The sequence below is a fragment of the Plutella xylostella genome, chromosome 8 (genome assembly GCF_932276165.1).
Source record: "Plutella xylostella chromosome 8, ilPluXylo3.1, whole genome shotgun sequence".
In the NCBI taxonomy this organism is placed as follows: Eukaryota; Metazoa; Arthropoda; class Insecta; order Lepidoptera; family Plutellidae; genus Plutella; species Plutella xylostella.
In genome coordinates, this window is record NC_063988.1 from 319,337 (window position 1) to 334,959 (window position 15,623).

General features: G+C 46.6%; 3 protein-coding genes across 11 annotated transcripts in view; 2 read left to right on the plus strand and 1 right to left on the minus strand.

Annotated features, from left to right (window-relative positions):
* Positions 1-7,355, plus strand: part of LOC105393750 (microtubule-associated protein futsch) — a 64,205-nt gene extending 56,850 nt beyond the window's left edge. For 3 of the 7 annotated variants that reach the window (XM_048622638.1, XM_048622641.1, XM_048622639.1), the window contains 6 exons: positions 20-67; positions 3,320-3,415; positions 3,505-3,598; positions 4,439-4,571; positions 5,977-6,128; positions 6,531-7,355. In XM_048622638.1, coding sequence (XP_048478595.1) covers positions 20-67; positions 3,320-3,415; positions 3,505-3,598; positions 4,439-4,571; positions 5,977-6,128; positions 6,531-6,654 — 647 coding nt within the window. In that variant the 3' untranslated portion in view covers positions 6,655-7,355. Of the gene's footprint in view, positions 1-19; positions 68-3,319; positions 3,416-3,504; positions 3,599-3,803; positions 3,838-4,438; positions 4,572-5,976; positions 6,129-6,530 lie in introns of those variants that run through there. The other 4 variants (XM_048622640.1, XM_048622642.1, XM_048622643.1 and 1 more) reach the window with 4 other exon arrangements.
* Positions 7,356-7,480: 125 nt separating this feature from the next.
* Positions 7,481-10,596, minus strand: LOC105393319 (E3 ubiquitin-protein ligase MARCHF2). Of its 3 annotated transcripts, none has more exons than XM_048622645.1 (7): positions 10,317-10,596; positions 10,079-10,186; positions 9,823-9,919; positions 9,537-9,634; positions 9,073-9,293; positions 8,308-8,538; positions 7,481-7,975 (listed from the first exon to the last, which is right to left on the minus strand). In XM_048622645.1, exons 1-7 carry the CDS (start codon positions 10,410-10,412, stop codon positions 7,687-7,689), a joined length of 1,140 nt encoding a protein of 379 aa, XP_048478602.1. In that variant the 5' UTR covers positions 10,413-10,596; the 3' UTR covers positions 7,481-7,686. The 3 variants fall into 3 exon arrangements, with proteins under 3 accessions (XP_048478602.1, XP_037971127.2, XP_037971128.1); XM_038115199.2 differs by having other exon boundaries at positions 8,318-8,538; positions 10,317-10,594; XM_038115200.2 differs by having other exon boundaries at positions 7,809-7,975; positions 8,313-8,538; positions 10,317-10,593.
* A 142-nt stretch (positions 10,597-10,738) lies between these two features.
* On the plus strand, positions 10,739-12,024 carry LOC105393330 (eukaryotic translation initiation factor 6). The gene has a single exon (XM_011565069.3). It carries the CDS (start codon positions 10,849-10,851, stop codon positions 11,584-11,586), a length of 738 nt encoding a protein of 245 aa, XP_011563371.1. The 5' UTR covers positions 10,739-10,848; the 3' UTR covers positions 11,587-12,024.
* The last annotated feature ends 3,599 nt before the right edge of the window (positions 12,025-15,623 follow it).

The window sequence follows — 15,623 nt, forward strand, 5'->3', positions numbered from 1 at the left end:
CTGTGGCTGACGGTTGCAGCGGTGGCGTCGGCGGTGTCGGCGGCGCTGGGCCCCGGCGAGGCGTGCGGTGAGTCTCTGCTGCTGCCGCTCCTGCAGGGGCTGCTGGGCGGGGGCGGGCGGCGCCTGCTGGCCGGGCTGGGCGCGGCGGGCGGCGACGTGGTGGCCGACGTGCGCCGCAGCCTGGCCCGCCTGCGCGCCGCGCTGGCCCCCGCGCCCCCCGCGCCCGCCCCCGCGCAGGCGCAGGCGCTGCTGTCGCTGGCGGACCGGCTGGACGAGGCGCTGGACGCGGCGGACCGGCTGGACGGCTGCCGGCGGCGCCGGGGGCGGCGGCCCCGCCAGGCGCGCCACACCGTGGGGGTGTCCCGCGAGGAGCTGCAGCACGCGCGCCGCCTCGTGGACCGCGACCTGCTGCTGGACCCCGCCGCCTACAGCCCCCCGCGCGAGCCCCCGCCCCCCGCCAGCCACGAGGCCACGCCCTCCGCCGCAAGCGAGCCGCGCGACGAGCCGCCCCCGGCCCCCGCCGAGCCCGCCCCCGCGCCGCCCAGCGAAGTGCCGCGCCGCGCCCCCGCGCCCCTGCGGCCCGACTTCTTTCGCCACTCCATAGCGGAGCCGTCCCCCGCGCTGCCCCCGCAGCTGCGCGCGGACCGGCGCCCCTCGCAGGGCGGCATCGCGGCCATCGCCAACAAGTTCAACGCACAAATCGAGAAGGAAAATATCCCGCCCCTCCCCCGCGCAGCCCCCACCGCCCCCCGCAGCGCGCCCCCGCAGCGCCAGTCCTCGCGGGAGGACAAGACCCGCGCCACGTTTTTCCAGCCGCTTCCCCCCACCTACAACTTTGCCGCCCCGGCGCCCGCGGGGGCAGGGGCGGAGGAGGCGCGCGCCCCCGGCAGGTTCAGCAGCGGGCGGCGCGCACGCATGAAGAGGGCCAACACCATCGACATAGTGCGCGCGCACGCGGCCCCCGCGCCCCCCGCCCCCGCCTCGCCGCCGCCCCCCGCGCACGTCTGCTGGAGTCATCGTTTCGGGGACATCAAGAATGCGTTCGAGCGAGCGGAGAAGGGTTCGGGGATGCAGCGCGCGGTGGCGGCGTGGCAGCGCGACCCCGCGCCCCCCGCGCCGCGCGTGAGCCGCCGCGCCGGGTTCGAAGCCAGCCGGGACCAGGAGTACAAGCCCCGCGTGCCGTGGGCCCCCGCGTCGGCGCCCTCGCCCCCCGCGCGTCCCCCGATCGTCAAGCCATTTGTAGCGCGCCCCGTCCCCGTCAACCAGTTCTCGCACGCCCCCGCGTCCGCCTTCCAGCCCGTGTCCCGCGCGCCCCCCTCCCCGCCCGCCCCCCGCGCCCCCTCCCCCGCCTACTACTCGGCTAGGAGCGTCAACCACCCGCCGCAGAGCAACGGCCTCGCCCCCCGCCCCCACGCTGCGTCCCCCCCCGCCCCGCAGGCCGCACTATGAGCTGGCGCGCTCGCCCAGCTACCAGGCGCCGCGGCCCCCGGCCATCCCCCCCTACCGCCCGCACCCCGCCAGCCCCCTCCCGTACCAACCACCACCGTACCAGGCGCAACCACAACTCTCTAATGGGCAAAATTATCAAACTCAACTGTCGAACGGACACAACTATCAATCCCAACTGCCTCAGGAGCAAACCTATCAACCGACGTCGTATAACGGTCCAAGCTATCAACAACAAATTGGCAACGGACAAAACTATCAAACGCCAATTTCTAACGGACAAAACTATCAAACGCCAATTTCTAACGGACAAAACTATCAAACCCCAATTCCTAACGGACAAAACTATCAACCGCCAATTTCTAACGGACAAAACTACCAAACAATTATTTCGAATGGACAAAGCTACCAACCGCCTCCTTCCCATGAACAAAGCTACCGAACGCTTCCGTCGCATGAGCAAAACTACCAAACCATTATTTCGAATGAACAAAACTACCAATCGCCTCTTTCCAATGGACAAAGCTACCAAACATCTCTTTTGAGTGGACAGAGTTACCCGACGCCCCCGTCCAGTGGACAGAGTTACCCGACGCCCCTGTCCAGTGGACACAGCTACCAGCCTCCCCCCAGCGCACACAACTACCAGGTCACATTCTCAGATGTACCGACCTATCCAAGCCAAATTTCAAACGGTCAAAATTACCAAACGCCACTTTCTAACGGACAAAACTACCAAACGGCTTTACCAAATTATCCAACGGCTATTTCGAATGGACAATCGTACCATGCCGCCGAACAAAATAAATATCAACAACAACTTCCAAAGGAACCAAAGCACCAAATGCCTGTTTCAAGTGAACAAAACTACCAGCAGGCTTCATTTCCCATCGAAGATACTTACCAAAGGCAAGTTCCAAAGGAGCAAAAGTACCCTCAGCCACAGCCGTGTAGAGAGCCGCAGCCGCCCCCGGCCCCGGCACCCGCCCCCGCCTCGCCGCCCCCCGCGGCCCTCCCCGTGCAGAGCCTCGCCGCGCCCGCGCTGGTGCGCCGCGTGGACAAGATGGCCGCCGACTCCGCGCCCACACTTGACGCGCAGAAACTGCAGATCGAATTCTACGAGAAGAAGGTGCTGTCCCAGCGGCGCACTCCCCCCGCGCCCCCCGCCGCGCCCCCCGGCCCCTCGCCCGAGGTGTCGCACGAGCGGCTGCCGGACGTGGTGCTGCCGGGGGCGGGGGCGGGGGCCACGGAGCACGCGTGCCCCCCCGCGCGCGTCATGCGCCCCCCGCCGCGGCAGACGGCTGTGCGCACCGCCGGCGCCCGCACCCGGCACGAGGTACCGCCGCCCCCCGCGCGCCCCGCCCCCGCCCCCGCCCTCCAGCTCACGCGCACAAAGAGCATGCATTTACTGGCCCTCCCGAAGCTGTTTGAGGGGGGCATCGGCGCCGACCAGGTCGTGGAGAAGAAGCGCACCGTGGAAGCGTACTTCAAGGGATCGGGGGGCGCGGGGGGCGCGGGGGGCGGCGGGTACGCGCTGGCGCGCAGCCGCACGCTGCCGCTGCAGCTGCTGGACGAGGCCAACGCCGACGACGCCTTCGAGGACCTCGTGTCGGCGCTTGCGTAGCCCCCCGCGTGAGTTGTGTGCGCGTGTGCTGCCCCCCGCCCCCCGCCCCCCGCGCCGCATGCCCCCGTGTACATACACCGCTCTCACCGACCATGCCCGTGTTCTACTAATAGCTTTAAGTCTCGTTGTCACACTGTGCTGTTTATTTCGCTGTTATTCGTGTTTATGAAATGTTTTTTTATCAATAACTGTTAGAGTAGTAAAACATAATTCATTGCAAAACTCTAATCGAATTGATATGATTTGCAGAGGAAGAAGAAGTAACGACTGTGACATCGAGCGTGCGACGAGACTCAGCCGAAAAATCTGTTAGCAGTAGCACCACTACCACTAAATCGTCTAAAGGTACAAATATTTATGATCATGCCTATCATGTTATTCGTATAAAAAAAAATTGTTTCCTTTTTTTTCAAGAAAAAAATATCTGTTTACAGTGATCGAGAGTATGACGCGGCCGGCACCGAAGCCCGTCTCACCATTTGCCAAGTTCCGGCAACTCGAGAAACAGAACTCAACATCAAACCCCAAGTGAGTGACGAGCAATGCTTAATAAAGCCACGACCCAATGTTATCACTGACTCTAAAACACCTGTCAAAATAAATACTCCCCCAAATATTACTCCCAAAAAACGTGCGAATAGTATTTGTACTTATTTATATTAAAACGGCGTTGTTACCTACCTACCCAAGTATGTATACAACTTATCATAATATTGTATTTATCTTTTGGCAGCCATAACTGTGGATTCGAATATGGATAGATACAAGTAAATATTATCAAAATAGTGATATTTATAACATATTTATTTTATTAGCCGCTTCATACAAAGTTTCATGAGCTTCTCATTAGTGTTACCATTTGAAAATAATTGAAAATCACTTAACAGGACACTAGAGAAGTACACATTGTAAATAACCAGCGTCCGCGGTAACTCACAGCGATCTACGTCCATGTAGCACATCGCACTACATCTAATAAATAATGTTTGACACAAAACTAAGATACAAACTTATACAATAGCTGTTACTACATCAACATGACACCTTAGTTCTTAACAAATTTTTTTACAAATTGACAAACAATAATTAATACTAGTTACTTCTGAGGAAAATGAATTCATCCTCAATGAAATCATACGTTACCGTTTAAGTTTCAACTAAACAGAGGACACGAGCCTTAGGAGGGTGTCTTAAAATCAGTGCAGTAAGGACGACAAATTACACTATCGTATCATCTCTTGAATTGATACCACTCAATTCAAAACTGGCTCTTTTCCGCTCATTTGACGTTAGTTGAGTACAGATTCATAAGTGTCAGATAATTTGGCTGCGAGGAGGACACAGACTAACGTTGCGTGCCGGTTGTAGCTCGCCCGCCACGCCGCAGAGCCCGGGCTCTCAGCCATACTTCCGGTTCACGGACGCGGCCCTGCAGAACAGCGCAGCCACTATTAAAGAGCGCTTGCTGCAGTGGTGTCGCGACAAGACCCGGGACTATGAGGTACACATCGCCTCTGCACACCAACACTTCATATCATATTATACACGTCCCCAATACGTTTAGTTCACTAATTATAATATCGTCTAAATAAAAATGCTAGACTTAAATAAATTTTAATTGTATTCATAAAGTGTTATGGTATAAAATATATGTAACTATAAATTTAATACCAATTGCATTTCAACCAAACTTATTGGGAACTGGTAAACACCACACTTTATAAATTAGTACATATTTATTTTTGATTTCTAACTTGATAGTAACCACTATCTAAATCGGTGCTATCCAAATTATGTACGTTTTTTTTCGCTTCGAACATACTTTCTTAATCTTATATGTTAGTAAATTTACATAATAAATATGTTCTGATTTTAATGCAGAGGCTGAGAAAGTATAGGGCTAACCATGAAGTAGCATGGAGACACGTTAGCACGTATATTTTAATATCAAGAACTTAACACGAATCACCCATCACATCAATCGCTTATCTATGTACGCTTCATTATGGCTGCTATTTACCTGTTTATAATATTCTGCAATCTTTATCTATTTCCCTAACACAAAACGCCAACATTATATTTGTGGTATATCTACTTAGTATATTTCCACCAAAATTTATAATTCATTTTAAACTATCATTGATTTACCTACTTATTAATTTTAAATACAAGCATGTTTTTTGTGATTCCACAGCAAACTAAAAAAACTACAATGTTTGTGTTAACTAGTCTTGCAAAATGTGTGCATGAGAAAAGTGTGTGTTTTAAAATAGAAGTGATCTTTTTATTCGAATACATTATATTGTATTATTAGTTGGGTTCTTGTTACTGCATCTGAATTTCTTAAAAGGAACCTTTAGAAGTGATCAATATTCAATAATATATTTCCTTCCTAAGTTTATACCATATCCCACCATGCTAGTCCACTGTGAGTTGGTTGAACTGATTTTAGATATCTGCATGTTCCAACTCGATAATTTTCTTCATGGTTAGAACCATGGTATAGCCGAGTGAGTTACGATCGGAATAATAACTTCGATTTGAAAGTCAGTAACAAAATTATGATTGCACAGGATGCTTACCTAGATGGCATTTACCACCTGCACAGATTAAAGTAGATATTATAAATATAAATTGAAGGATTATGGTACGTACTACCTACCCTGAAACTTAGAGGTGTCAAAACTTTGGTTCTGGTTACGCACTTCTTTTATCCAAGTCGGCACCTTAGAATCACCCGTTTACCCTTCAAATTATGGGTTTTTAGCAGACTTCTATGGATAGACCCACCTACCTAGGAAGTAAGAAAACTTATATTCGGCGTGTCATAGTCGACTGTAAATAAAAAGAGGGTCTAGAAGACCTTAAAAAATGTCACCAAGATTTAACTAGCTTATCGTCCGCAGAATGTGAAGCTGGAGAACTTCTCGACGAGCTGGGCGGACGGGCTCGCCTTCTGCGCGCTCGTGCACCACTTCCTGCCCGACGCCTTCGACTACAGCCAGCTCACGCCCGACAAGCGCCGCCACAACTTCACGCTCGCCTTCAAAATTGCTGAGTGAGTATTGTTTTGTGCCTAAACATTGTCATTTTGTAAGTACCCTTCGTTAACCACACCACCGTTATGTTTAAAAGATTCTCAGATGATTTTTTTTATTTATTTTGGTACAAGAGCTTCGTGACAAAACATTGTCTAGATTGCATAGTGTCGTACTTTGGGAGAGGTCTATCCAGCAATTAACTGATATAGGCTCAGCTCTAATTTCTCCATAGTCGGTTAGATTGTAAACAGGGATAGGTAGATCAATTATACGTCGTCTCCATATTAAATTCTTGACAGATGTCTCAAAAGTCAGGCAATAATCCCTGATTATGCTATGGAGAAATTGGCACTAAAGATGATTACAAGATCACCAAATCACAAATTGAAATGACTAATTCGTAATTTCATCGTTTACAGCGAGAAGGCGGGCATCTACCCGCTGCTGGACGTGGACGACATGGTGGCGATGCGGCGCCCCGACTGGAAGTGCGTGTTCACGTACGTGCAGGCCATCCACCGCCGGTTCAAGGACCAGCAGTGACACCACCGTGCCACCACACTGCGCAACTTATACATAAACTCTTTTTGAAGTTATTTTTGGCCGTTTGGTATAAAAGCTTTGTGGTTTTGCGCTACATAGTAAGCGCTGCGTAATGTACGATAATGTACGATGTTACCAATTAGAAATCTCTAAAAAACAGTTAAAAAAGAAAGGGTTTTTGTAGAAATATAGCGTTTGCAGACCAAATGTATAAGGGCGTTAGTTGGCATTAGTTGAACGCTTTGTCACAAAACATTGTAATTATTTGTATATTGAAGGAAGTCCAAAGAGCGTTTATTGTTGAATATAGCTTGTTCGTGTTGAAGTTTGTCAGATGTTTATCGTCCGCCGGCTCGAGTGCTCCAGCTCGCTATCTCATTATTACAGTCCTATTTATTTAATCTCAAGATGTATGTGATTTTTTATACTAGCTTGTAAGTTCGACTAACAGTCATTGCGATGCAATCTAATGTTAAGTGTAGTTTATAGCATTTTCTATGTGAAACGATGTTCGTCTAGCGACTAGCAGACTCCGACGCACTGCACCGCAAGGATCGCTTTTACTTATTACCCGACATAAGGAAGTAGAATCCTTGTACTTTCTCACAGTGTACAGTTAATTTTGACTATTATTCTTTACTAAGTTTAATATTAATTTAATGACATTGAAATATTTATCTTTATAATAATAACAACGGCAACTCACAATAATCGCCTACTCATAACTATGAAAATTAAGTACCTAAACTTATGTTTATATTACTGATAGAATATTATTTAATTAAATAAACATTTTATATTAACAAAAAAAAACACTTGACTAGTATTTTATCCCTTTTTATTTCCTGTAACCTCTTTGAGTATAAAATTATGGTTGATTGCTATGACACTGGCACCTACACTCTGAGAAGTGTGCCTCTATCAGAACGAGCACGACGCAGAGTAGAACAACCCAGAACAGCAGTGAGAGCGCAAATAAGATTGTTCCTAGATACATGGCAGCCGCTGACAATCCCGTTTGTTTACTGACCTTCACGACAACGCCGCGTCCTCTAAGGCACGCAGGTAGTGAAGAGCAGTAGTGAGCCAGGCGCGGGGGGTCAGGGGTCCGGGAACATCATGAACGGGTCTGCGACGTCGGTGGCGCGGTCGACGCCCCCCGCTGCCCCCGCGCCCCCGTCCCCCGGCCCCACGGCGGGGTCGCTGTCCCCGCGCAGGCGCACGCGCACGTGCAGGGTGCTGTCCCGCCACGCGCGCCACGAGCCCTGGTGCTCCTGCACCTTCAGCAGCAGCCACGTCGTCAGCAGACCGTTGAGAGCTCCTGTAGTAGAGAGGGGAAAAAAGTTAAGAGGGTTATGTCCAGTACATTAATTTACAAATTACACTAATGGGGCTATCTAAAGCCGTATTTCGATTACGCGCGGTTGCCGCGTGAGCCATGGGTGACCGCGGCAAACCTGCGTTTAACCTGCGCTGGCCAATATTCGATGGTTGCCGCACGCAGTCGATATATACGGCTATAAGTAGGTACTTAAAAGTTTCCTTGGCAGTAGGACACTAAAGCAATTCCCTAAGGAAAGATAAAAGACTAGCAAAATCACGCAAGTTAAATTAGTCCCTCACGCAACGGCAAAAAAAAGCAACCTCAAAAACCTTGCCTCACCAATGACGCCAATAAGCAGCGAGGACACGAGGTTGGCGGCGAGCGCGGACCCGCCCCCCGCACGGGCCCCCGCCTGCAGCAGCCGGTCGGCAGCCGCTAGCGCGCGCGCCGTGCCCAGCAGCGACCCCGCGCCCAGCGCCGCGCCGCGCCACGCGTCCGCCGCCAGCGCGCGCCCTCGCCCCGACCGCGCCCACTCCACTAGCGAGCGCAGCCATGACCATCTGCGCAGTGGGGGTTACACACTTTATAATTACCTATGTACTTACTACCTACTTACCGTTTGAACAGTGAAAAGTACTTGACTACGCGAATTTGTGAGTCGTAAGGCGCTGAAACCTACCTACCTACCTACTTGTGGATACCTAATACTAGTACATGTGGGTGTAAGTCATCATCGTGCAAAAAAGGCCCCTTTTCACTGCTCGAACTGTGCAAAACTCGCACTTCGAATACAGTGTAGTAGTAGTATCTGGTAAGACCTATTATTATTATACGGTATTGGATTGTGATAAGTAGGTTGCTATCTAGTCACAAACAACACTCCTTCACAACTAGACGTAGACAGACAAGGAGCTCAATTCTCGGGGAATCTTCTGAGGAGCACCACAATAGGTAACTACTAAGTAGGTAGGCAAGCTTTACAGAGTTATCAAGAAGTTACGTTCATTGCCTACAGAACATTTAGAAGTTAGTGAAAAAGAGTACCCGAACAACACTCCTCAGCCCACTACCAAACCACAGCAACCTCAACTCACTTATGGCTCCTGGTTACAACGTAGTGATGCCGGCACAGCTCGCAGTAGGACGTGGAGGCCTGCAGCAGCCAGCGCTCGAGGCAGCTCCGGTGCACGGCGGCCACGGTGCCGCGGCACGAGCACGGCCGCACCAGCCGCTCCGCCGACTCGCCGCCGAAGCAGATGCGGCAGATGTTTTCTGATGCGACGCTGCTCACCTGCTTCGGTGCTAAAGCTGAGCCCTTCAAAAGGGATTATCATTAATTAGAATGCAGGCATGTATGTTCGATTAATGGAATCAACAGCACATCACTATATGTATGTACCTACATAGACAGCTACGCCGGTAATGGATAGTGATATCGTCATGTCGTGGTCCGTGCATGACATGGTTTAGTGAATGGAATCACCAGTACAACATCACTATAGGTAGGTACCTACATAGACAGCTACGCTGGTAATGGTGCACGGTAGTGTCGTGGTACCTGGTTCTGGTTGTTCAGCAGCAGCGCGCAGACAGAGCCGAGGATGGAGGTGGAGCGTCCCGGCGGCGGCTGCAGCGGCGCGGGAAACACCAGCGACTCTAGGTACACACATACAGTTAGTTCTTAGAGTCTTATCGTGGCGCTCTACTGGGCCGCGAAAGTCGCACAGTTGCAATCGACACCTCAAGAAGAAATTAGTACTTACTTATTATCAGGGTATTATTCATCCATAATAGCAATATTGTATGTTGTTAGTACTTACAATTTATATTCGAAACGCTCATACCTGTTGATGAAAGTCCTGAAGAGACTCTGCAGGTAATGACTGTTTGTTGCTCGATGGACCGTAGCTCTCTTTCACAATGTTCAATTAAGGGGGTAGTCTAGAAAATAAATGCAACATTAGGTACATACCTGAAGGTAGAATACTTATTGAATATACGACAGCAAATAGTTAACGATTACAATAAATACCTAACTTAGAAATCTTACGCTCGAATTATGGACTTGAGTAGGAATGCTTACATGAAGTAGGCACTTACGGACAGTCGGTGTCGCGAGGAGCAGGTGGAAACGGAGACGCTCATGCTGCCGGAGTGCTCGGGGCTCCAGTACATCAACACAGTCTGGCCTTCGCCCGCATCGCAACCCTGCATCATTATTGTGTTTTCATAAGTGTAAATATCGCAACCCCCAGACTCCCAGTTTTGAACAGGGAAGTTTATTCATTTATTAGGGTAGTTTGGTAACTAACTAAAAACATTTGAGAAACACACTGACCTGAAATAATTCTGTAAAACTACACCTTCTATGGAATTGGAAATTTAAACGTTGTAGGGTTTCATGAATAGTAGTTTTGTAAATTGGTTGTTTCATTATTACGAAGTGGACCAACTACCAATATGAGAGCTTGATTTAGGTTTTTCATTCATTTTTCACATTGCTGTAGGAGGCTGGAGGTTACTTTATTGTTTTACATATTTGAAGAAAGTTGTTTGCATTTTTCCGTGCTTTTTCCTGAAAAGTTAAACATTGCATGTCAGATAAAATTTGTTTATTATTTCTGTATGTGACACTGAAAAAACTGTTATTATTTTTAGGTTAAAGTAAAAATATTTCTTTCGATATTTACCGGTTTTTAATATATTTATTTTACTGGTAACAAAAAGGGTCGCATTGATTTGACTTTGACAGATGTCAATGTGACAGTTAAAACAAAGTGTTTTTTCCTCCATTTCCCAACACGTGAAGGTGTTTTTCTGTTGTGAAATAGTGATAAATTGCGAGGCTACAATAAATACTCACACAAATCATGGCAGTTCGCGTCCAATTTGAGAATAATAATGAAGTCGGGGTGTTCAGTAAACTCACAAACTCGTACTGCCTAGTCGCCATCGGCGGGTCGGAGAACTTCTACAGTGTGTTCGAGGCGGAGCTGGCGGAGGGGATCCCCGTGGTGCACGCCAGCATTGCGGGCTGCCGCATCCTGGGCCGCATGGTGGTGGCCAACAAGCACGGGCTGCTGGTGCCGGCCGCCACCAGCGACTCGGAGCTGCAGCACCTGCGCAACTCGCTGCCGGACGCCGTGCGCGTGCAGCGCGTGGAGGAGCGGCTGTCGGCGCTCGGCAACGTGGTGGCGTGCAACGACTACGTGGCGCTCGTGCACCCCGACCTGGACCGCGACACGGAGGAGATCCTGGCCGACACGCTGGGCGTGGAGGTGTTCCGCCAGACCGTGGCCGGCAACGTGCTGGTGGGCTCGTACGCGGCGCTCAGCAACCGCGGCGGCCTCGTGCACCCCAAGACCACCATCCAGGACCAGGACGAGCTGTCCTCGCTGCTGCAGGTGCCGCTGGTGGCCGGCACCGTCAACCGCGGCAGCGAGGTGGTCGCCGCGGGGATGGTCGTCAACGACTGGTGTGCATTTTGTGGCATGGACACTACCTCTACAGAAATTTCAGTGATTGAAAGTGTGTTCAAGTTGAATGACGCCCAGCCGTCCGCCATCACATCCACAATGCGAGCATCACTCATAGAGAGTATGTCATAAGATAGGACATTTACTTTAACCAAATGTTGACTAAAATCTATGTGATAGCTGTAATTTTGATGTTCTATGTGTGATGCTGACCGCCTCATATTCAAATTATAAAGCATTTTTATTAATCAATATTGTGGTAAAAATGCAAACTAATTTCATCCTTGGATTCTCATTGTTTTCACTGTTACAATGGTTTAACTGTCCAAGTTTACCCATGAAATAAATCCTAAGACTGGACAATAATTTGAGTCTATACTCTGATGTATCTGTGACTACAAGTTCAAAATTTCTTGTGAAATAATTAATTGGTTCCTGTACCCTTGTGCAGTATACATTTAAATATTCCTGTAAGAAATTCATGTTGTGCACCTCACCAAGGAAACTATGTGTTTAATACTTATGTAAATAAAGTGTTTATGGGTATTAAACTAAGATTTTTATTACGAATTATTGTGTTTTGATTTAATAATCCTTCTCCCTATATAACTCATAATAACATGCAGGAAGTAAGTAACAAATATATAAATACTAATGTCTAACCTTCTCTATCTTCACTAAAACTTCCAAAGGAAGAGTTCAACTAGTAAAAACATAATTTCTTCTGGCTAGATAAATATTATGCAATACTAAATCATTTCAATTTCACAACATATGCCTTTGTTCCCAGCCAGTCACACCTCAACCAGTCACACTGTTACTCGTTGGGAATTTTATGTTCAAAATTCCCATCAGTCCACACTCTGTTACTCGTTGAAACACCCTTTTCCTTCATTCCCAACGTGTCACATACAACTGTAACACTGTAACTAGTTGGGACTATGAAAATAAAAATTCCCAACAAGTCACAGTAACTTGTTGGGATTTTCAATGAAGAATTTTCCACCATAGATCCACCGATTATAGAATAGAATACACTTTATTTGTACACCCCAAAAGAATAATAAAATATACAAGTTGTAACTTAATTTGGATGCGGAAAGCTAAAGATCACATCCAGTGGCGTGCTTTGGGAGAGGCCTACGTCCAGCAGTGGACTACTATAGGCTAAAGATGACGAACCTAATTAGGGTACAAAAGGCGGTCTTATCACTAAAAGCGATCTCTGCCAGACAACCTTTGGTTGGAGGGAATAAGAGATTAAGGTAGATGGCGCTAGTAAAACCTCATCAAGTCTTTTGAGCCAATTCAAGAGTCCAATGGATCCAATTCCACCATATGCGATAACTATAATTACTACATGGCTGTTATGCAAATTAGTAATATTAAGTTTTAACTAGTTTAAGTTTTCCGAATAAAATAAATAAATAAGTACGTAGGTAAGTACTAGATCGGTGTTGGTCCCCATAATTTTCGCCATTATTTTGAGATCATCTGCATCTTCCGTCTATGTCCGAGGCGCGCCCGCGCGCGGGCGCGCGGCCGCGGTGTAAGCGCCAGATCATCATTAATCTGAGGTAGGTACTTCGGAAGTACCTAATTATTTCTTTATGGTGAAGCAGAGCAGATATGAGTCGATAAGTAAATATCAAACTGCCATAAAGTCACCTCCACGCAAAATTTGGGAACTGAAAGTTTTCATTTTCTCTATTATTTTGTGGCTACTGCTGTACTACCCACCCAGTATCTATCTATCATTCATAGAAAAAAAATGATTGGATTTTACAATTCGGTTTTGATTTTATAATTTTATTGTTAACTAGTTTAATAAAACTTATTTGGTTGTTCGGAATATTTTTTTCTATTTTCATACTTTTTCAAAAAACGAGAATAAAAAAATTCGTAATGATAAATACTTATACAGTGTGTTGTTTTTCGGACCCAAACTTTAAGGGTTTCTACGAGTAATATCATCGAGAAAAAACCCCCATCGGGTCCGAAAAACAACACACTGTATAAGTCACAGTACCTATCACTGGTTAGGCATAGGTCATCATCATTCATCATCACTGAACAAATCTTAACGAGTAACGGGAGAACAGTTGGGAATTTTCTAGTTTATGTTCCCATCCAGTTACAGTGGCTGGTTTGGAATTCAGAAATAAATCATTCCCAACGAGTAACACTCCCATCGAGTAACACTGTGACTAGATGACACACTTTTCATGAAGAATTCCCAACTGTATACAGTGTGACAGGTTTGATGTGTGACTCGATGGGAACAAAGGAACAATGGCATGCTTTGCTGGTCGGCCGCCCCCTCCGCCGGCCAGAGCCGAGTGTCAATGATTCACCTCGCCTTGTAGCAGTTGTAGCCCATACACATACCCAGGCAGTGCGCATAGTAGCTTCGGTAATGTTATATGCTCCCCAACTTTAATGACTAATAAAGAGTAAGGGCGGGCGAAGAAGCGACACACACTAGTTTTATTTACTCTATGACGGATATATAATCTGGATATAGTGCCGCCGCTGCGCCCGCTGGCTCCGTGGGCTCTGGATGGGTCAGACAGCAGCATGAAATTCACCCACTAAAATTAATATAGGTGTGCAAAAATCAAAGGAGTTTTTAAATATAATACACTTTATTATAAACATGAGTCCAAATATCTAAATTGCCACATCAGTCCCCTTGGAAGGTCCATCTCACCCCTTTGCGTCTAATCTAGTCTACATAAAATATTAATCAAAATTAAAAGAACAATACATACAACATAATTTATAATTAACAATTTTGAAAGCAATGCTGACTATAGACAAAAATTAAGCCAAGTCAATAAATATTTACAGTCAACCCAGTCAATCATTTTAAAGTAGAGGTTTATCCCGTGCCGAAAAACAATATTAAAATGGCGGACGTACTCACGTGCTGTCTCACTCTACTCATAGCTCTGTCTCTACTACTCTCTACACCGCACCCTACACCCACTTGCGCAACCGCCGCCATTTTTATAATGTTACTTTATACACACTTGATATACTTACATAAAAATAATACAAGTACAATAAACTTCAACGCCTTCCATTACAATTTCAAAGACTATCTACAGAATCCTCCGACACAAACATTTTATGCTCATTCCAACTACTTATTTACACCGTCTCTCAACACAGAGGAATATAAAAATAAAGGATTTAAGAAATGCATTGGTTGATGGTTTGCTAAGCCGGGATTATGACTATTAGGACCCTGATCCCTGCCTGAAGCCTAAACACTTCGGATCTGATTATAGGCCAAGCCTCGTAGGACAGTTACCTACAAGAGTTTACGCACAGTAAGAAGTATTAATTTAACATTTAAGTGTTTAGTTCACTGGAGTCTAGAAAATGATGAGAGTTCAATATTGAAAATTCAATCACATAATTAACAAACATCTGACTCATCAATAATCATTTAAGTATTTTTATGTATTTAAAATTCCCTACATCTAATTCGAACTACAACCTATCTACAACTATTGGAATACTGTACACAGGAGTTGCATTGTGCAGTTTCGACTTGTTAAATTCTTGGCATTTTATTTTAAGTTTACATAAATAGATAGTCATCCAAAGTTACCTATCAATCGTATTGAAATACATAATAATAATATGTTGTATAGATCATTCACATGGCACAAAAATCCCTAATTCACAAAATAGATTCAAAATCTTTATTTAAAATGCTGTGTTGTGTGGATATGTGACGTTATAGAAATGCTGAAATAAGAGCCTTACGAATGCTACAAATAGGTAGGTATGTTAGGAAAATTTCAGACTTTTGAAATATTACTCGTAATAGAGATAAGAAAAAGTGACACGCCGGAAAGCGGTTTTGAGCATTTCGATAGCGAAATTGATGAAAACCTTATTTTATTCTTATAAAAAGTGAATGAAGGTATTAGCTTTAAGGAAAACATTATAATATTGTTTTCGAGACAAAATATTTATATTAATAAATGCTATGACTTATACACACAGCCAAGTACAGTGCCCGGTCGAGAAATGACTTATTTACAAATTATACATAAAATTACACAGCTATCTACTATGTACTTATATCTAGGTAAACATTACAATACATGTAATAGAAACGAAATAACCACTTAATTCACGCAAGTGTAGCTCTT